We start from the raw sequence: 21,049 nt of genomic DNA on the forward strand, positions 1-21,049 counted from the left end.
AAATAAGTGAGTAATTCAAGCCTATTTAATACTTGCATTGCTTTACAGCTGGCATCGGGTCTCATTTTCTTTGATCAATTACAGGAAAAGTTCCGGTGTTTCGTCGTCCTGAATCACAGAGCGCCTTGAATACTTGGACCCACAAGCTGAGGAGGCACAGATCGATAGGTTCGCTCGAGTGTGGCTCTGGCACTTTCTTGGTGCTTTCCTCTTCCCAGACGCCTCGGGCAACACCATCAGCTGGATCTTCCTTGACATACTTCACCAGCCGTGGGAGAACATAGCGGGATACAGCTGGGGCAGCGCAGTCCTGGCATGGACGTATCGACAGCTATGCGTTGCCTGCCGTCGCACCTCAGGACATGCGAACCTTGGGGGTTGCTCCTACCTACTCTAGGTTTGGTGTTGAGAACGATTGCCCGTTGGGAGGCCCCTTAATAATGGTTTACCGATAAGTACTTTGGTTCATTATATTCTTCCAGGCTATTAGATATGATGAGATTATTTGTTGCTAATTCGTTATCGTATTCAATGCAGCAATGGAACGGGCACGATACACTCCCTATAGCTCTGTATATCTGGACGGAAGCACAGTTAGTTAGAGGGAATGTGTGGCGCAAGTACAGAGAGTATACGGACGGTCTCGATGTTCGGACACAGCACCAGGTTACGCTCTCTATACTATCGTAGCAGTGTCTTCTTCGATGTATACTATATCACAACCTAACACAATTACGAAATTTTAGGTGTTTTGGTGTCCTTGGGATTCTCCGGAGCTCCAGGACTATCTGAGTCCTGTCATTAGGGACGAGTCACACGAGTATCGCTGCGACGTCCCTCTTATTTTCTTCCATGTGGTCGAGATTCACTTGCCCATCCGGGTCTGCAGACAGTTTGGAAGAATGACATGGTGCCCACCACCGCTTTACTCCACCAATCAAGAATTACACGGGTGCGTTATCGATTAATAATAATGCTACAATTCAGAGGTGTGTTTGGTACAACTAACATCGTTTTGTTGCAGGTTTGACCGCAGGAAGAGGTACAAGACCAAGGATTGGCGCGTGACACATAGCTCGTACATCCATTTGTGGCAGACCAGGGTACCACATGCGGTCCTTGAGGGTCCTCCACACGACCAGCACACCTTCGACGAGTACCTACGGTGGCTTCACAGGTCTACGAGGACACATATCAAGCCCCCGTACACTGACGTGGCGATTGACGAGGACTCGGAGGAAGATGTCATCGAAGATGTGTACGACGTTACCACTAGGGAGGACACACAGCTACAGAGAGCCCCGCTTCAAAGATACGTGGTAAGATACTTGAATGGTATAATTTGTTATCCTTTTGGTATTAAGTATGTGTACTAAAACTGTCCAACCGCGTTTCTGTACCTAGGCGACACAATTGTCAAGGCTGTCCAACGAAGCAGCGTTCCGGCTTCACGAGTCTAGAGGGCAGGGGCCAGGCGTTGTCGCAGCTTTTGTAAAGGTAAACATAAACTTGTCTGTTTCGAAAACATTTCTTTATTGTATATGTGTTTGGGTAATGAACTAACTTTAACGTCTATTTATGCAGAAGATGAAGAAGAGCTGCAGAAAGCTAGCTCAGAAGTTGAGCTGCATGGACACTCCTTATGAGGAACCGCCACTCCCCGCGCGGTCGGGTGGCACGTCTTCAGCCTCTTTGAGGACACCAGCCGGCTCTTCTCAGCCGATGACGCAGGGTGCCACTTCCGCGGTGCGTATACCACCACATCATAGCGCTGGGAAGGACCCTGCAACCGAGGACGAGGAGGAGGACGATGACGACGACGACGAACCCCCGGGCTTCCGCGGACAGCACGGCCAATGGGACGAATGACCGCAGGACGAGATCGGCATGTCTCAGCTAGGTGGTGCCCCGTTTGACACCCAAGGAGCCTCACAGGTACTAACAAAGATAGTTTGTTTCAATACGTAGGCTCCATGAACTAACGATCATAAAGATTTATAAGTAATCGCGCGTATCATATACCTGCAGGGTACGAGCCATATACACCGTCGACGCGACCATACCGATGTTGGCTATACTCCCAATGTGTTGCCAACAAATCCGAAGAGACAGAGGCGTCCGAGGGATCCTTACACTCCTGGGTCTTAGTTTGTTTAGGTCAAACGAATATTGACATCTGAAACTTACGGGGTTATTTGGTTATGTTATGTCAAACTTATGTCAAAACAATGAATATGTTATGTGGCAGCTTGTCAACTTGCTTCTTATTCGTTTCTTTGAGTCGCGACAGCACTGCTGGTGAGATTAAGTACCCTGCGTTCGGAAACCGGCAGTTCCGGCGTATCTGTATACCGGTGGCAATTTTCCGTAATTGATTAGTTAAAAAGGTGCATAACCGTATTATGAAAGACGAAAAACTAATCATTGGCTTATCAAAGTCTCTATTCGGCCGTGAAAAAAAACTAAACAAAATATGAGCGCGACGCGTTTTGATTCTACCTGGCGCAGCGGCCAGGTGGTGTGGCTGCTCGTGCGGTATGTTTGGTCCAGCCACGCCACGCACCAGGGCGCGGCGCGCCAGGGTCGGTGGCGCGGCAAGACCCGCCACGTCAGCGGCCCCCAGACCGGCCCATGCCACGTCAGCCCTGTGCCGTGCCACCAGCACGGCATTTGGCCGCGCCAGGGCAATAGGTGCGGCCAAAAGTGTTAGTTTTAAAAAAAACCGACAACGTTAAATTTAAAATTATATTCAAAAGGGTTAAAATTAAAAAAAATCCAATCCTGACTGGGCACCAGAGCACTAAAACCAAGCCAACGGTACACCAGGTAATGCGAATCAAAACAGTAATGCTATGATCTTGTTGCCCAACGGGAGCATCCAATTGCAGATCAAGCCCTTTGTTTTTCTGTGGGGGACGCATTGCATTGCCACTGCCAACCAAACTCACCCCGGCCACATCTGTTCCGCCGCCAAGAACCGAAAAAGGAACAGGAAATCACAGCATGACAGAGAGTGGAGAAAACAGGAAATCACAGCATGACAGAGAGTGGAGAAATCGAGTATACATACCATGCTCAAATCGGCCCTAATCCCGGAATCTCCCTCCAAGAAGCCAGGGGGGGGGGGGGGGGGGGGGGGGGGGGGGGGGGGGGGGGGGCATTTGCAAGGGCTTAGCGTAAGGGTCTAAGGGAGGCGGCGCCAAGGCGGGTCCGCGGGTGGCAAGGAAGGGCTCAAGGAGACGAGCTGCGGTGCGCCGTTGGGTCCAGCAAGCTTGTCTGTTGTCTCCACGTCGGAAAAGAGCAAACTACCAGAACCAAAAATATATATATATATATTCCCAGATGGGAAGCTCAAAAACTGCTTTGTAGTCTTGTACCAGTGCTAGTATATACGCTCACATAATAATATTTATTGTACTGGTACAAGACATTTTCGTAATATTTATGGTACTCCTAAAGATACGCTTAGGATTACCATAAATATTATTATAAAAATTGATTCAATGATCTATCTAATTGATATTAATTTTATACCATAAATATCATTACTTTTTATACATATTTAGTTAAAGTTGTTTCTCGGGAAGCGAAAACGACAATTATTTAGGGATGGATGGAGTATGGGTCATGTCAGGATCACAGAAGTACTCCCTCTGTCGCAAATAGAAGTCAGGATCGTGCAGATCAAACTTTCTCAACTTTGATTAGGTTTTAGAAAATACGTGCAACATTTATATCTCTAAACAAGTTTATTATGAAAATATATTTAACGATCTACCTAATGATACTAATTATGTATTATAAATATTAATATTTTTATATATATTTGGTCAAAGTTAAAAGTGATTGACTTTTCAGGAAGCGAGAATGACGTCTATTTTGGGACGGATGTAGTACCAATTTGGTTGTGAGCTACTGTGACACTGTGAGTTCATCTCTGACCACTAAAGGAGCACAAAAGCCATTTTGTTGCAAATGCAACAAACATAGGTGCTGTTCCTGGTGTCACCAATGTCGAGCCGCACACCAACTCTTTGACGCTGGGCACTGAAATGGACACCGACATCAACCTCGCGGCAGTGCTTGTGGAGGCTGGATCTCAACTTTGAGAAGTTGTATGAGGAGGCTACTACTACTGCCTTCGTTTCAAATTGTAAGATATTTTGGCTTTTCTAGATACATTGTATTTAGTATATATCTAGATATAGTGTATATCTACGTGCATAGCAAAAGCTACGTATCTAGAAAAGCTAAAACGTCTTATAATTTGGAACAGATCGAGTAAGTGAAGCAAAAGCAGACACTACTGTTATTCCGACAGTGAGCGGTGGCATCACTGACCATTTGCAATCTAGTTGTACCGGTCAGCAACCTCACTATTACCACATCATCAGCCAGCAATCTACTAGTGAAAACACGTTACTACCCCAAATTATCCTAACTAATTTGCAATCTAGTTGTGAAAAAAAAACTTGAGTCACTAATGAAAACAGGCTACCCTAATTTTTTTTTTGTCTCAGTGTACCGTGCACTCATATAAATTTGTACAGCAAGGAAAACGCTTGCAGTTGCCTACTAATGGAACACAAACAGTACTGCATTAATTTTCCTTTTTACCATAAGAATTGACTAGCAAAAGATGCTGCATCGCATAAAATTTACTAGAACCAGTCTGGATGGATACTGATAACGTGCATCAAATTAAAGAGTTGCACAGATAATTCGATGACAACCATCGATTATTTCAATGTACTACAAAATAACAAAAATAAACCACAAGAGTGCTAGCACAAAGAAAAGGTCACCATTTCCTTCTATACTATACTACAAACTAAATCTCCTTCCTGGGAATGATATGGACCATCATGGTAAGCTCCCTCTCGTTCCTCTTCAGTTCAAACAGACAGATATCACCGAAACCTAGATCATTGTCACGAACAAATTTGTGCCAACCTCCACAAAGATAATGCCTTTGACGAGTTGTCACTATATTGGCCTTCCATATATTTCTCCTGCACCAGAGCACCACAGTTTGCCCTCCAGCTGGGAGATTCACAGCAGTAGCATATCGCGAACCTAATTCCTGATATGTTACAGATACAAAGTTAGAAAAGCAAACCAAATTCCTGATGTGTCACAGATAGAAAGTTAGAAAAACAATGAAAGTGAGGCAGACATTTTAAATGAACTAATTCTAAGTTTATATTATTGGCCTTTATATACTCAGTCTTTTACAGGGAGGAATGAGATATTACTCTGATGCTGTAACAAAAAGTTTGTTTCATATGAAAGCAGGTGCATATATAGTTTGGCATTCATACAACAGCAATCATGTCAACATCAATAAACTAGCTTAAGGTGACAGTAACCAAATCCATAAGAATGAATAATAATAACTGAATGAGTTTAGAAGAGAATTGAACTTACTAGTATAGGTTTATAAGAGATCCCAAGGCTGACCCGCCTCATGATTGCTACATAAATGGGAACTTCGGATTTGATGGCCTGCACTCTTTCTTCAACAATCTTCTTTTGGGATTTAGATAGACCGCTATTGGATGGTAAAAAGTAGAGAGGATGACATGGCCTACGAGAATCTTTGCTCTCCAGAGATTCATGCAAAATTCCATTCATGTCTCTTTCGGATGAAACATGCTCTCCTGCAGATAGTTTTATAGGCTATAAGAAGGGGATAATCCAAAATGCAATTGATTTTCTAAAAGTTTGCAATAATACCATCCGTTGGCTCCTTAGTATGGACTTCTGAAGCCATCTTTGGACTAGATTCACCACCAGGGCATGGGCCAGCCCTTTGAAAACCAGTTTCACTCCTGGAACGAGTAGCTGTTGCGCAAAGTACATAGACTGTAAATGTAAACCTTCTCCCAAGCTTTTCTGGTAAAAAGGCGCAGATATCTCCCTCCTGCACATGATTGTCACGGACAAAGTCTAACCACTGCCCTTGAAGCCTGTACACACCACCTTTTGTTGTGTTGAATTTGGGATGCCACTTCTTGCTCTTGCCTGGTCTCTGAAGTGTGACATTTGCGTTTACATGTGGAAAATATGCAAATGCATATTCCTTTATAATATCCTGATTACAGATGGAACATGATGTGATGTAAACAAACAACCAAGACTACTAAAAAATAATAGTTTCAACAGTGAACAAAAGGGGGGAAAAGTGTCATTTGTTCACATAGTAGAAGGCTCATGAGAATTTGAAGAGGTTTTAATTTAGCTTATACCTATGGCAGCATGTACATCAGCAAAAAGGAAATAATTTTTGGGAGCGGTGTCATGCTATTCAACAGTAGTGAACTTACAACAGAAGGAGCCGGGGGATGAACATGGCTCTTCCGCATGACGGCAATGTAAACAGTAGTTTTAGGTTGAATCTCCTGGATCAGCAAAGTTACTCTCTCCTTTTGTTCTTGAGATAGATAAGTTCGATGTGATACAATATAATCAGCCCCTGGTGCCTGAAGATCATCTGACTCAAAAGATTCATTTTCAGATGGAATGTCTTCTCCTGTGCAAATTGACAGAACAGGCAATAGGAATAAGTAACTTTAGAATTTGAGGCAAATATGCAAGTAAAATATAAGTTATAACTGTATAACCTGAGCCACCAGATGACGAGGATGTTACAGTAATCTTCAAAGTTTCCCCATGTCGACTGGAAAGTTTCCCTGACGATCCTATGGTATCAAACTGAGAGCTGCTTGAAATATCAACATAATCTACTCTTGTTTCTCCAACACTTGGGATGCTTTTTATGCAATCACAACGAATGATTTTCTCACAACCATCGGAATCAAAGATCAGAACCTTGAAAACAGAGTTTTCAATGTGCCGGAACAGCAAGAAGTCATTCTCTTCAATATGATGGGCACCAACAAATTCCTCCCACCCATGTCTGAGAACCTTCTTATTATAACATTCCGTAACTTCAACATTATATACGCTGCCATTAGGGGATTCTAACTTGATAGTTTGGGATAACTTTCCTACAAAATGCTTCAGAAATTTGTTTGGCACAATCTGTAGTAACATTGAAAGGAATTGATGTAAATAGAGCAAGTCCTGGCCAGGTAAACCGAAAACAAATAATGTAATCTGAGATATGTTTGTCCGGAACTCCGGATATGTATCAGTAAACAGATATCGTTTTTTTATGGAGCAAACTACATTTATGGTGTCTTTAGAAAAGGGAAATTGAAGCTTTGGCTATTTTAACACGGCATACAAGACTTTCTGTCACTGTTTTAAGCCTTGGACATATCAAATGAAACACTAAAACTAATTTAAGAACTTCTGTGATTTAAATTATGTTTCTCACTATGAGGATCATATGGTCGTAGGGGTGTCACTCTTCCCAGTGTTCAGGAAGTAGCTAGCAGCCTAGCACCCTTCAGTTCTTCCTGGCTACCCCAAATCAAGTTAATCGAAGTACTAAATCCAGTCTCCATTTACCAAATCGACATTTACATTTTGGTATAAAATATTGGGAAATGCAAGTTATGGAAAACAAGATATCAAACTTGAGAAGTATTACCATGATATGTTTAGGACTGGCAGTCATACGCCTGAGGAAGCAGCTCATACTTTGATTCTTCTCATCCGGATGGTCCAAGTACCTTTTGCAATGATCACAAGGTTTCTTCATTCGGGAAGAACTAGCCATGTCTGCTGGAATTGCAGTTCATATTAGAAACATATTCAATTAAAAAGAAGAGACTGCTCTGCTGCACAGTCGCCCATTTCCAGCATAACAAAATCTCAACACCACATCATAAATGCAGTTTGCTCCATAAAAACGAGTCCCTTGTTAAATGAACCCGTTTTTTCCTGGAAATCATTACACAGGTGGCAACTCTTGTCTATGCATAGTTTTAAAAAGCAATTTTTGCATTATGCTTAGATGCTGTAATCGGGCACCCAAAATATAATCCATTTTGAAATTCAGCTCAAGAGAAATGGTTTCCTATGCTACTACCAGTACCAGACAAAAGTAGGCTCAAAATCAAACAAAAATATAATGCAAAGAACTGAACAAATCAGAGCTGCTCTTCACTCTCTTACATTATTTTGATGCTCGAAGGAGAAGAGAAAACACCCTCGCCTCTGCATAGAAGCTCCGACAAAGAATGGTGATAGCCTCAGTCAGAGCTACTGATACACACATATATATACACACGCACAAGCCATCAAGCCAAGCACATGGATACAGTAGTAAAAGCAAGTGCTGGATGCAGAGGTGATCATCTCTCTTTTGGAAAGACGTGATGGAATGACAGTTCAGTGAACTATTGCAGGGAATCCACACAGAGAAGGAAGCTGCCATCGTGTCCTCTCTGAAAAGGAGCATAGTATACTTTTTTTAAAAAAATAATGAAATGTAGCATGTACTTATTATTAGTTAACAGTTTCCGCATCACTAAAGAAACGAAATGTATTATACTGTGGCCCAGATGAAACAACTTGTAGAAATTAAATGGTAATTTGCAATACATGCCTGTATCCAATCGTTCCTATTGACTTGCCAGCAGTCACTCCTTGCAAACACAACACACATCTACTGGCCATTTGTGTGGAGAGAAGTGGGAGGAACCCAAAAGCTCAGAATATGAATGCTCATGTGAGCTCAGTCAGGAATCTAGAAGAACATTGATGCTTCAGAATATTTCGTCAAATTACCTGCGCGTGCGCAATAATATGATATGACCCATCAGGTCTGACAAAAGTTACGAATATACGATGCCATCACCCATCAGGTTCGATCCAATCGTTCCAATCACACCTGCGGATTTTGGCAGCGAGTCCTCCCCTCCTCGGCTCCACCTCCTCGCCTACACTAGTCTGGTCGAAGCCCACCAAGATCGGCGCATGGCGAGCCATCCGGTGAGGTTCGGCCGCGCACCGCCGTACTAGAACGCTACCGGCCGGCGGCCTCCCGTTTCCCTCCGTCCGTTGCTCCACCTATGACGAGCAGGCCCGCCGAGCCTGGTGTCGCCAGCCGCTCGCTCCTTCTCCTCTTCCGCTCCAACACCCAGTTCTCATGAACCATTGACTCCAAGCCGCTCTGGTCCACCGGTCCATAAAGTCAGCCCGTGACACAGTAACTTGCGGCAGCGGCCGCACTCAGCAATCGAAGTCGCACTGGTTTCCCTATACTCGGTTCAGTGGACGGATAGCTCGATCAGACACTGGTGTACGGGCATACTGACGTAAACCGAGTTCACAGCACCCGCAATCGTAACACCACACCTGCTGACCCCACTGGTCAGCGAAATAAACACCCCTAAACTGCTATGTATACCCGGAATTTCACACAGCTATTTTTTCTCAAGCACTTTCGCTATACAGAAAATTCCCTAAAACTGAAATTCACCAAAAATGCTACGTATTCATATAAGCCTATCCATCTCATTGTTGAAATATTTCCTTCACAAATAAATTGCTATCCTTTCCTAGTTTCTGTTCATTGAAAAAAATACTTTTTCAAGCACACCAAAAAAATTTATTTGCTCATTTTACTTCTTAAAAGGTCCATGAAAATTCATAAAACATCCCAAATATTCCTTTAAGAATTTCTAAAAAAAATCATATGTTCTATACCTAAATAGGAGAAACCTACCGTACGATTTTTCTAGCTTCTTATAAGAGCAAGGCTAATAATACAGTCGGCTTGTTGGCTGTAAGGTTCCTTACAGCCTTCTCTCAGCCCACTCATACAGTAGTTAGCTTTTTACAGTTAATACATGGCCCACTTGTCTCTCTCACAGACTTTCTTGGTTCTTGTGCCTAAGCCGGCTGTAAGCTTACAGCCCGCTTCTCCTCTCTCTCCTCCTCTCTCTCCTCCACCTCAGCATTTAGTCGGCTTATAGCCTGCTATTATACTTGCTCTAAGGCCACGTGACCACGTCACCTCCATTCTTTAGAGCTCACCACATGTCGTCGCGCTCTGCTCCCTGCGAAATTGATGAGGCACAGCTCTCCATGGGATCATTTACACTATTGCCTTATTAACTAGGGTTAATTCCCATTGTAACTCTTCGAGTTTAGAAATATACCATTGTAATTTGTGATATTGTAAATATGCCATTGTAATTCCCGTGAAACGTGATTCATGCCATTAAGTATGTTTGCAACGACCTATGGCCCACCTTGCAGGCGTACGTATACGGAAACATTTTTCGTATGGCCCGTATTGCCCTTGCCTCATCCGACTTACACGAGGAGTCAAGGTCGCTCGTAGCTCGCTTTGCTTTCTTTCTCGGTCTTTCTCTCGTCTCTTCTCTCCCCGTCCCCGAACCCTAACCCAGCAAGGCGAGTCGGCTCGACGGCGGCGGCGGCGTAGGCTGTGCAGGCTCGACAGAGGCTGTGCAGGCTCGACGGAGGCTGTGCAACCTGTGCAGGCGGCGATTCGTGCCTGGAGCAGGTGGTGGTGGTGAAGGAGATTTGATTCCCCAAGTCTGCACATCGATTGGAGTCCATGGTCATGGCTTGAGCAAGATGATAGACTTCCCCGCGACCGGCGAGCCGTGTGGGAGCAGTTCGTCGGCCATGGCTGGCAACAAGGCCAGGTAATCTCTTAACTCTTGCAAAATCTTCCCTTGGTATGACTAGAGTAGTTGGGGATCAGGGGCGGATCTACCAATCTCTGTATTTGCAAGTACATGAACATATGAAGAAGACGAGGGCCGTGCGAGGTACCGCTGCTGGGCTATTGGGCAGCATCTACGCTTTGCGAGATGAGAGAGCCAGCTAGTAGCTGATGTTTTAAGCTTTGATTTACACCATTTAAAAATGTTAGTTGTAGACTTGAAGAGATATTGCGTTTATAATCTTTCTGCAATAAACATCTTTTATGACTCATTGCTTTTTGTTTGACATGATTTTTACATTATTTACATAAGTTAAAGTTGATCTAATGATTTCAAAATTATCTATTGTTCCCTCGTTATAAAGATTTTTTATACATTTCCATTTTCTACTAACTTTCAAAATTTTCTATTGATCGGCCACTGTTGGGGATGGACCCATTTTTGCTGTGGGATTTTCCCTTTACATTTCCATTCTTCGTGCTAGGCCTGAGTTGTTCATGCTAGAGATTAAAGTTCAAGGCTTCAGCACCACAGACTCCCTAGGTAGGAAAGCATACAAAAAGGGATTTCTGATTAAGTGGGAGGTGGACATAGGTGCTTTAACCGTAGACTTGTTGATGAATGTTTTAGCCAAAGAGGTGCAATGGTCATCTCGCCAGTGTGGCAGATTGTGGTTCTTTGACAAGAATTTGGGAGAAGATGTCAGATTAGTGAATGACAGATGGTTGCTAGATATGTTTTCTATGTATAAGGCTGAGATGTGTTGCCAGGTCTTGCTAGGTGTATTTGATAATTCAGTATCTACTGCTGATGACTATGCTGAGCTAGAACCTCTGTGTGTTATTCCTCCTGATGATGACCAACCTAGCCAAGTGAATCCACCACAAAAAGCCAGAGGCCCCTGAACCCAAAAAACACAATATAGAGGCTCCTGAACCCACAAAAAACATGCCAGAACCTACTGAAGCTACAACAAAGGAGCCAGACTTTGAGCCTGCTAGGGAGCCAGACATGTTTGATAATGAAGAGGAGTACGTGGGCGTTGATGATGAACACATCTATATCTCAGTACCACCTGCACAACCAACCACAAATGCCACTGCAACACAACCAGTTGATGACAATTCTGATTATATTCCTGCTGAAGGAGGTGTTCCTCTTGAGGCAGAAGTTAATGATGCAGATCCTCAGGAGATAAATGTCCTTCATGATCCAGAAAATCCCAACATTGTGAAAGGTGCCTTGTTTCCTGATATCATAGCATTCAGGAAAGCTGTGAGGCACTATGCTGTGATCACTGGATTTGAATTTGCTGATTTGAAGACTGACAAGACCAGGTTTATTGCCAAGTGCAAAGCTAAGGGCTGCCCATGGAGAATACATGCGTCAAGGATTTATGATGGCAAAACAATAGAGGTACAATCTGTGTATTCTTATTTTTCTATTATAAACTATTTTTGGTACACTTTTGTAACATGTATTTTTCTATTCAATTTTGTTGCAGATTAAAGTATTGCCTGCTGAGCATAACTATCCTACTACAAAGCTGAGAGAAGGAAAAATGGCAACACAAGATTGGTGTGCTAGCAGGTTGATAGAATGGCTCAAGAAAAATCCAAATAAAGGTGCCAAGGATGCTAGGGACAAACTGGAAGATGATTATGGGATCAAGTTGAAGTATTCTAAGGCATGGGCAGGTATGAAGCTAGCTCTTCAGCACATACATGGTAAATATGAGGAAAGTTTCCAATTGTTGGTGAACTGGAAAGCACAAATGGAGCTTAGTTCACTAGAAAGCATTGTAGAAATAGAGGTAGAAGGGAATAAGAAGAGGTTCAAAAGGATTTTTGTAGCCTTAAAGCCTTGTGTAGATGGATTTTTGGCAGGTTGCAGACCATTTGTAGAGGTAGATGCCACATGCTTAAATGGTAAATACACTGGGCAGTTGGCTTCAGCTACTGCTGTAGATGGGCACAACTGGTTGTATCATCTGGCTTACGCCATTTTTGACTCAGAGACAGAGGACAATTGGAAATGGTTTATGGAGCAGTTGCATAAAGCTATAGGATCACCTGAAGGCCTAGTGATCTGTACAGATGCTTGTAAGGGTTTAGAAAGTGCAGTGGGAGCAATGTTCCCACAAGCTGAGTACAGAGAATGCATGAGGCACTTGTATTCAAATTTCATGAAGCACTATCAGGGAGATGTCTTCACTGATCATTTGTATCCAGCAGCAAGAAGCTACACAGAGGGGCTGTTCAAGTGGCACATGCAGAAGATATTTGATGTTGCACCAGATGCCATAGAATTTCTGGAGCAGCATCACAACAGACTGTGGTACAGATGTGGGTTTTCAGAGAAGAGTAAATGTGACTACTTGACCAACAATGTATTTGAGAGCTTTAATGCTCAGATCAGGTACATGAAAGGACTGCTGCTGCACGAATTGGTTGATGGCCTGAGAGAGCTCATCATGGAGAAGAGGTTTTTGAGGAGGAAGATTGCTAGGGAAATGCGTGATGGTATACTCCCTAATGTCATGAAGGAGTTGAATGCTATCAGCAATAATCTCAAAGTGGTTAAGGTATCAAGTAGTGATGAAGACATGACTAAAGTGACACTTCTGGACAACTGGAATAACCAGAGGAGACACACAGTTGATCTCCAACATCATTCATGTTCATGCAGAGAGTGGCAGCTCACAGGCAAGCCCTGCAAGCATGCATTAGCTTGGATACTGTCCAATAGGGGAATGAAAATAGAAGACTATGTGCATGCATATTATTCTGTACCAAGATTTAGGGCTGCTTATGAAGGAAGAGTAGAGCCTTTTCCAGACAGAACACAGTGGCCTGTGGTGGATCTTGGGTTCATAATATTTCCACCCTTGCTAGGAAGACCACCAGGCAGACCAAGAGTACAGAGAATTAGGGGCTGCCTTGAAGGGAAAGCGAACAAGAAAAAGGTGAAGTGCAAAAGGTGTGGTGACTTCGGTCACTTTGCCAAGACTTACAAATTTGCTGAGGTTGACTCCGATGGAGAAATTGGGGGCAGATCACAGAACAAGAGGTTAGTGGCTCATTCTCAAAGCATTTCTTGTGCATTCTGTACTGAACCTAGTGCTAACCACTATACTATGCAGGAAACGGCAACAAGATGATGACACTGCTGGGCCGTCAGAGGTGAAGAAGAAGAAGGCAGCACAAAAGAAGAAAAAGAGTCCCAAAAGGAAGAAGACGCCCAAGAAGAAGAAGACTCCAGTGAAGAAAAAGCAATAGAAGGCTGCCGCCGCACCACAGCCTAGAGTTGTCACGAGCTTGTCATAGTTCCTTAATACCCAACTCACTGCTCAAGTCACTGATTCCTGAATCTTAATGTCGAGTGCTTTTGATGGTTGCTGTGTGTAATCAGGCTGTGATTGTGAACCTGTAATCAGGCCGTGCTTGTGAACTAGAAATCAGGCTGTGCTTTTGAATTTTATTAATCAGGTCGTGCTTTGTTCAGTTAAAGTCCTGTGAACTTGTATCCACTTAAAGTCATGTGAACTTTGTATTCAGTTAAAGTCCTGTGAACTTGTAGTCAGTTAAAGTCCAGGCACTAGTCTGTGAACTTGTTATCAACTTATCTGTAACCTTTTATGGCAATGCTTTGTTCAGTGTGTTCAACTTGTTATCAAATTATCAAAAGTTTTCAACTTGCAAATTATCTGTGATCTTTTTATGGCATATGCTTTGTTCAGACGGGTCAGCTGGGCAATCCAATGCAACATACAGGTCAGCTGGACAGCTGGGCATGGTACCGCCCAAGGAGCGGATGCTGCAGGCAATGCGACGTGCGGCGGAGGTGCTGCGGCGACTGGACAAGGGCAATACGGGCCATACTAAACATGTTGCCGTATACGAACGCCTGAAAGCCTACTTAATGGCATGAATCACGTTTCACAGGAATTACAATGGCATATTTACAATATCACGAATTGCAATGGTATATTTTCAAACTCGAAGAATTACAATGACAGCGTTCGAATTAACCCTATTAACTAATCAATCCAGCTTGCACCGAATATCTTTTCCCACTCCCAATACAATCATCCACTCCCACTTCCCAAGGTCCCATTAGGGCTTCCCCAACCTTGCTTTTTAAGCAGTAGCCTCAAGTGTCATGTAGGATCGGATAAATAAGGTAGGTGCTCTAAACGTGTCATAATAGCTTGCAAAAGCTACATATGCTTGGGGAGAAAGAAGGTGGTCCATACTAAAAAAGAAGAGAGACATGAAACAAAGGTGAGGCATGATGAAAGAAAAAAGTTTCTTTACAAGACACAAGTAGTGATAGTTTGCATTGTATGAATAGTAGTCTCAACATTTCTTAGTCCATTTTATTTGTACCAGAACCACTAAGAGTGTTAGCCTTCGTTAGTGGTGCCCTTAAAGGACATCCAAAATGCTCAACCAACAAACACCTATGCCTTTTTTTTTGAGAGGACAAACAACTATGCCTTGATTTGTATTCCCCCTACTTCTTAAGATATATGCCAACAAGAGTATATATATTGGACTTTTTCAATGCCATCATCACCTTGATCTCCTCTCCGAATGTGCTCGACATTTTCATGGCAAGGGCCAATGCTACTCCTATGACCATGAGGCTCAAAAGATGTTATTTCGATTATTCGTCTTCAACCATCAAATCCACTATTCACTCAGGCTTGGATGTACTGTGTACTGTTTTGTGTCTAAACAAATACTTGGAAATTCTTTTAAGGTAGAATAGTTTTTGTTAAGCAAAAAATATTCCTATCAATTTATACAACATGCGAGCACGGGTACTCAAGCTCTTATAAACACAAGCAATGCCATCTCGCATCATATAAAAGACCGGTGCCTCCTGCACCGGTTTACAAATTACCATGAGTCCTATATAGGGCTTGCCAAAAGATGGTTGCGTCTGTCAACATGAGAAACTGTTCGTAGTTAGGACCTCCCAGGATGGCCATCAGAGAATTGGCCAGCCCGTCCGGAGATGAACCACACCATGGTTTAAGTTCAAGATATATAAAAAAAAAACAAGCAAAATAACCCACGAGGTACTTGCAGACAGGATCACAGGGCACAATCTCCTTCCATCTCAAGCTAAAGCTGCTCCCTGGAGATAATATGGACCTCCATGGTAAGCTTCCTCTCGTTCTTCTTCAGTTCAAACAGAGAGAGGTCACCGACTTGCAGACCGTTGTCACGAACAAATGTCGTCCAGCCTCTCCCCAGAAACCTCCTGTGGCGACTAGAAACCTTCATTTTGGCCTTCCAGATCTTCCTCTTGCACTGGAGCACCATGGTTTGCTCTCTAGCTGGAAGATGAGCAGCAGCATATTCTGTGCCGAATTCCTGATACGTTACAAGATTGGTGGTTAGAAATTAGAAATGGAAACACGTATACATCACAATGTCAGTCTGATATTGTCCAAAGGAACTGATTCCAAGGGTTCATTAGTACATCGTGATTCGACTCTGCAAAACTTTTTTAGCGTGCATATGCCATTTATGTGGTGTAGTAGCAAATACTTAGTTGATACTATGAATCTGGGTGAATAGTTTGGAATTCAGACAAGAACCACAATCTGGAGAACAAAAATATATAGTAGTAGTTTAACATTTGGAGAAGCATTAAACTCACTAGCTTAGCGACAGCAGTATTGGTCTTCCTCATTATTGCTATGTAAATGGGAACTTCAGATTTGATGGCTCTCACTTTGGCCTCAATAATCTTCTTTTGGGATCGAGATAGACCGCTCATTCCTGGTAAAATGTAGGACGGCTCAGGAGGACCTCCTGAATCCTTGCTGTTTGGAGGTCCATCAGAAATTTCATTCATGTCACTCTCCCATGAAACATGTTCTCCTACAAATAGATTTTACACCATAAGAAAGGAATAACCTCTATTTTGTCTCCCAACTCTTGTCTCTGTCTAATTTCACCCTTAATTAACTCCAAGTCTCCAACACCATCTAAATCTAAAACCCCAACTATCAGTACCATTTGATTTTGACCTTGAGCTCCTTTTTGTGGTTTTGGAGTGTCGTGACATGGTTTCCCCTCCAATTTGGGTTTTTTTTGCCAACTAGACCATGCAACCGTCCGGGACTCTGGATAGCATGTCATTATCTCCCGTTCTCTCCATGGCCACCACTTTGCTGTGTGAGTGGCAACGGGAGAGAGAGAAAATGACAGGCAGGCCTTCCCCAAATCATGGCCTAGGTGGCAGAAAATACCAACTTGTATGAAAAACCATTTCCACGTCACTTGAAAGCTACCAAAAACAGGCTGGGAGGCCAAAATTGAATGGTATTGAGACTTGAGGTACCATATTTAGACGATACTGGACTTGGGGTTCAAAGTAAACAAACAAAAGAGTTGAGAGACCAAAAATGGATTCCTAATCTAAAATCTGATAAGTTGTTATGTTTTGCTATGATACCATCTGTTGATTCCTCCTTAACGTCAACTGCAGAAGCGATCTTTCCACTTGATCTAGCATGGCATGGGTCAGGCCTTTGAAAACAAGTTCTACTAACAGTTCCACCCTTGGAATTAGTTGCTGTTGCGCGAAGCAGATAGATCGTCAACTTGAATTTCCTTCGACTTTTTGTCGGTAGAAGGAGGCATATATCTCCTTCCTGCACATGATTGTCACGAATAAAATTGAACCACTGCCCCCTAAGAATGTACGTACTTTTATCTTTTCTTATGTAATATCTGGAATGCCACTCCTTGCTCTTGTCCGGGCTCTGGAGTGTGATATACATTGTTTCTCGTGGAAAATGTGAGATTGCATATTCCTTACAAATAACCTGATTACAGATGGAAAATGATGTCAACATACAATAAAAATTAGTAAGTAAAACGTTTTCAATGATGAAGCAATGAGAAAGAAGGTCATTTATCCACATGTTCAGAAGATTTATGAAGATGAATTTCACTCACAATACACCAACAATAACAGCTTGCAATAAAAAGCTAATGTTGGACTTACCAAACGACCCAGGGGTTGAACATTGCTCTTCTGCATGACTGCTACAAAAACAGGGATCTCAGGTTGAATTTTCTGAATAATAGCTGTTACTCTCTCCATTTGTGCTTTAGATAGATAACTTCTACGTGCTAAAACATAATCAGCCACAGGCCGTGTCTGAAGGTCATCTGACTCAGAAAGTTCATTTTCCACTGGAGTGTCTTCTGCACAAAGTTTCACAAGAAACAATTAGAAATGCTGACATAAACTTCAAGGCAAATATGTGGCTAACTAAATCAATGCTTAACGGTATAACCTGACTCCTTAGATGATGAGAATGTTGCAGCCATCTTTGCGGTCTTTCCATGGTTACTTGATCCACTCTTCTCAGACCTTGCGGACCTTTCACTTCCTGATGATTCTGTGGTATCATGACAAGAGCTGCTTGAAATACCAACAGAATCTACACTTCGTTCTTGAACACATGGGGTGTTTCTTAGGCCAGCACAAGAAAAGACTTTCTCACAACCATCGGTATCGAAGATCAGAACCTCAAAATGAGATTTCTCAATGTGACGAAAGATCAAGAAGTCATTCTCTTCTATGTGATTTGCATCAACAAATGCCTCCCATCCATGTCGGAGCATCAACTTATTTAAGTGCTCTGAAACTTCAACATCGTACACATTGCCATTAGGGGATTCTAATTGGATGGTTCCTGACAACCTTCCTCCAAACTGCTTCATAAATCTGTTTGGCACTACCTGTAGTAACAGCAAAAACGTAGTGATGTAAACAGAGAAATTGCAAAACCTAACAGAGTATCAGAAAATATATGAAGCAATGTAAGGTGTATTCTCTAGAGTCAGAAAATGCATTCATGAATGCAGATTGTTCACACTGCAAACTAGCAGATACGACATCAGAATCTCATGCCATGTAAAAAATTCACATTATCAAAGGTTGTGGGAAAGAGCAATATCAACAATATAAACTAGTTCTGACGGAAAAAATACGGGAGCTGCATAAAACTTACTGAATGTCTAAAAACATGAGTCACAACAAGCAGTTTGCAATCTGTTCAGTGAGCAGTTATGGCTGGCCCGAAATGAAGCTTATCAAAGTATGAAAGCCAGAATCCACTTACTTATTCCAACAGATCAATCAAAATGCAAGGAGAGAAAGAAAAAGCTTTCAAAGGCTTACCATGCTATGTTTAAAATTGGCAGTCATATGCCCTAGGAAGCAGCTTACATTTTGATTCTTTTGTTCCAAATGGTCCAAGTACCTTTTGCAGCAATCACAAGGTTTCTTCATTCGAGTCCGAGAACCACCACTTGTAGCTATGACAACTGTAATTCGAATTACATTATTACATCATATACATCTTTAATCAGAAAAGAAGCTCTGCTCTGTTGTAGAGCATGCAGAACAATACCTTGACCCCGTATCAAAAATAGAAAATTTGGCTTCCCAAAGATGTGTTTCTTATTAATTAAATACTTAAATGAGCCATCTTGCCCCTTGAAATAGTAGGTAAGCTTGAGAGATAGTGCGTGTTACTATACTAAATTACAGCCGTAGGATTCTTGCTTACTGTTCATTCGAGAAAACAAAACTTGCGTGTTGCCCTAAGATACTAGAATCTAGCACCCTAACAACTGCAATCTAGATTACAAATGTACAAAACAAAGAAATGGTGCACTGCAGTACAATACAGTTCTGCGATCCTGAAAACCAGTCGAAACTAGCAAGTAATCAGTAAAGAAATCAGAGCGGCTCATGGCTCTCAAACTTCTTTACTGCTAAAAAGAAAGGCGAGATGCCCCTTACCTTCGCGGAGAAGCACCACCAAGATGATAGGGATGCAAAGAAGAACCTCCTCTCAGAGAAATGTTTTCAAAGAGAATGACTATGAGGTAGGAGTACCACTTTGTAAGCTGTCTTTACATAAGGGAAGAAAAGGAAGCCCAAGAGTCGGAAGAGTCTTTTGGTGTTTGGTTTGCACTTACTCAGGCCCCGTTTAGATCCGAAAATTTAGCTACTGTAGCACTTTTATTTTTATTTGACAATTAGTGTCTAATTATGGACTAATTAGGTTCGAAAGTTTCGTCTCGCGATTTCTCACCCAACTGTGCAATTAGTTTTTTTTTTCGTCTACATTTAATATTCTATGCATGCGCCGTAAGATTCGATGTAACAGGTACTGCGCACAAAATTTTAGGTTTTGGGGGCATCTAAACGGGCCTGAGTTTAGTGTGTAACTGTTTCTGTGTGTTCAATGTATGAGGAAAACACTTCCACGGAGTAAACAACTAATGGCTATTAATGAGTGGCCAGTGGTTGGTGGATCTTTCTTTTTAGATAGATGACGGGATGGAAATTGAAGATCAGTAAATATTCTGATGCCTACCTCAACCCGTTGGGTTAATGGAGTTAGTTATAGTTTTGACTTACAACTGTTTGGGTTGGTTTTTCTCCGGCTCCGGTTCTTGCTAAGGAGCTGTTTTTCAGTCAGAGGAGCCCGAGCCGTAGAGCTCCTCCAAAGTGGCTCCTTCAAAACGACTCCAGTTTCTTTGAAGGAGCCTTTCAAGAGGAGTCGTGCCAAACACCCTCTTAACATGGGTGCTTGTATTTTTTTAAACAACGTTGTTCCTTCAGTGATAAGCGACGTACACATCAATATCAAAGTGCCTATGGTGACTTTATCAAGTCAATTTTCCTAGATTTATTCTAAAATTTAACGAAGTTGCTCTTTTAGTGGTAGACAATATTTTCCTTACATTATGTTGTTTTTTTAGCAGTAGGCGACGTGCCCCTCATTAGCGAGGTGCATATGAGGACTTTGTCAAAGTCAAATTCGAGATCTGCAGCTGGTGTTGTGCTCAAAGGGGTTATGTGGGTATGCTATTCTTAGGTATGAGTGTATGAGTGTAGTTCGCAAAAAAATCTCATTTGAACTCCAGCAGCTTTGCTGACGTGTTTTTGGATGTTTTTCTTCTCGGGTGAAACTGGTTTGGATGTGACCTAACAGTTCAGACATTACTAGTGCCTTTATTTTTTTTAATTAATTACATAGCATGGATGCACTCTATATGTAACTATTGACTCTCTCTCCAGCAACTTCACAAGTTGTTTAAAACTGTTTTGTACCGAACGAGTATTTTTGAAACGACTTAAAACGTGCTCACAAGGGATTGGTGTGGAATGAAGCTAAAAATAGATGTTTCTCCCATTTCAACTCGCTCAAGGGCCCATGCATGGGATCAAGGCTGGACAAAAAACTCGTTGAGTTGGTTCGGTGGTTCGGTACAAAAGTACTCTGATTGGATTGGTTTTTCTTTTAAAATAAAAATAACTTGATTTGGAATGACTTTCGACTTCGGCTCGGTTTGTTAAGCTCAGCATGAAGTTGGGTCTTAAATAATTCA

At 42.3% G+C, this 21,049-nt stretch overlaps 3 protein-coding genes and 1 long non-coding RNA gene across 8 annotated transcripts; 2 read left to right on the forward strand and 2 right to left on the reverse strand.

Moving 5' to 3' along the window:
• Positions 1 to 771: 771 nt before the first annotated feature.
• On the forward strand, positions 772 to 1,479 carry LOC136471447 (uncharacterized). Its single transcript, XR_010762042.1, has 3 exons — positions 772 to 952; positions 1,025 to 1,319; positions 1,405 to 1,479. It is a non-coding gene; the product is annotated as an uncharacterized lncRNA (long non-coding RNA).
• Positions 1,480 to 4,681: 3,202 nt separating this feature from the next.
• LOC136506524 (B3 domain-containing protein Os03g0619600-like) lies at positions 4,682 to 9,072 on the reverse strand. 5 transcript variants are annotated; one of them, XM_066502606.1, is made up of 9 exons: positions 8,804 to 9,072; positions 8,519 to 8,700; positions 8,086 to 8,357; positions 7,559 to 7,692; positions 6,624 to 7,044; positions 6,327 to 6,532; positions 5,737 to 6,094; positions 5,428 to 5,660; positions 4,682 to 5,083 (listed from the first exon to the last, which is right to left on the reverse strand). In XM_066502606.1, exons 4-9 carry the CDS (start codon positions 7,685 to 7,687, stop codon positions 4,832 to 4,834), a joined length of 1,599 nt encoding a protein of 532 aa, XP_066358703.1. In that variant the 5' UTR covers positions 7,688 to 7,692; positions 8,086 to 8,357; positions 8,519 to 8,700; positions 8,804 to 9,072; the 3' UTR covers positions 4,682 to 4,831. The 5 variants fall into 5 exon arrangements, with proteins under 5 accessions (XP_066358703.1, XP_066359331.1, XP_066358245.1 ...); XM_066503234.1 differs by lacking the exon at positions 8,519 to 8,700 and having other exon boundaries at positions 8,701 to 9,072; XM_066502148.1 differs by having other exon boundaries at positions 7,559 to 7,689; positions 8,519 to 9,072.
• Positions 9,073 to 11,558: 2,486 nt separating this feature from the next.
• LOC136451299 (uncharacterized) lies at positions 11,559 to 13,888 on the forward strand. Its single transcript, XM_066452009.1, has 3 exons — positions 11,559 to 12,026; positions 12,115 to 13,679; positions 13,753 to 13,888. Exons 1-3 carry the CDS (start codon positions 11,559 to 11,561, stop codon positions 13,886 to 13,888), a joined length of 2,169 nt encoding a protein of 722 aa, XP_066308106.1.
• Positions 13,889 to 15,615: 1,727 nt separating this feature from the next.
• On the reverse strand, positions 15,616 to 19,222 carry LOC136451309 (putative B3 domain-containing protein Os03g0619850). Its single transcript, XM_066452021.1, has 5 exons — positions 19,195 to 19,222; positions 18,825 to 18,970; positions 17,935 to 18,382; positions 16,284 to 16,507; positions 15,616 to 15,994 (listed from the first exon to the last, which is right to left on the reverse strand). The coding sequence occupies exons 1-5, from the start codon at positions 19,220 to 19,222 to the stop codon at positions 15,743 to 15,745; spliced, it is 1,098 nt and encodes a 365-aa protein (XP_066308118.1). The 3' UTR covers positions 15,616 to 15,742.
• Positions 19,223 to 21,049: the final 1,827 nt, after the last annotated feature.

The sequence above is a fragment of the Miscanthus floridulus genome, chromosome 1, assembly GCF_019320115.1.
Source record: "Miscanthus floridulus cultivar M001 chromosome 1, ASM1932011v1, whole genome shotgun sequence".
Taxonomy (NCBI): domain Eukaryota; kingdom Viridiplantae; phylum Streptophyta; class Magnoliopsida; order Poales; family Poaceae; genus Miscanthus; species Miscanthus floridulus.

Coding starts and splice junctions, on each gene's coding strand:
- LOC136451309 (XM_066452021.1), bottom strand. CDS start 19,222: ATGAACAGTAAGCAAGAATCCTACGGCT. Junction 16,508..17,934: donor CTCATCATCTAAGGAGTCAG/GTTATACCGTTA, acceptor ATCTATTTGTAG/GAGAACATGTTTCATGGGAG. Junction 15,995..16,283: donor ATACTGCTGTCGCTAAGCTA/GTGAGTTTAATG, acceptor GTAACGTATCAG/GAATTCGGCACAGAATATGC.
- LOC136506524 (XM_066502606.1), bottom strand. CDS start 7,687: ATGGCTAGTTCTTCCCGAATGAAGAAACCTTGTGATCATTGCAAAAGG. Junction 6,095..6,326: donor ATCCCCCGGCTCCTTCTGTT/GTAAGTTCACTA, acceptor ATCTGTAATCAG/GATATTATAAAGGAATATGC. Junction 5,661..5,736: donor TACTAAGGAGCCAACGGATG/GTATTATTGCAA, acceptor AACTATCTGCAG/GAGAGCATGTTTCATCCGAA.
- LOC136451299 (XM_066452009.1), top strand. CDS start 11,559: ATGCCAGAACCTACTGAAGCTACAACAAAGGAGCCAGACTTTGAGCCT. Junction 12,027..12,114: donor ATGATGGCAAAACAATAGAG/GTACAATCTGTG, acceptor ATTTTGTTGCAG/ATTAAAGTATTGCCTGCTGA. Junction 13,680..13,752: donor GGCAGATCACAGAACAAGAG/GTTAGTGGCTCA, acceptor TATACTATGCAG/GAAACGGCAACAAGATGATG.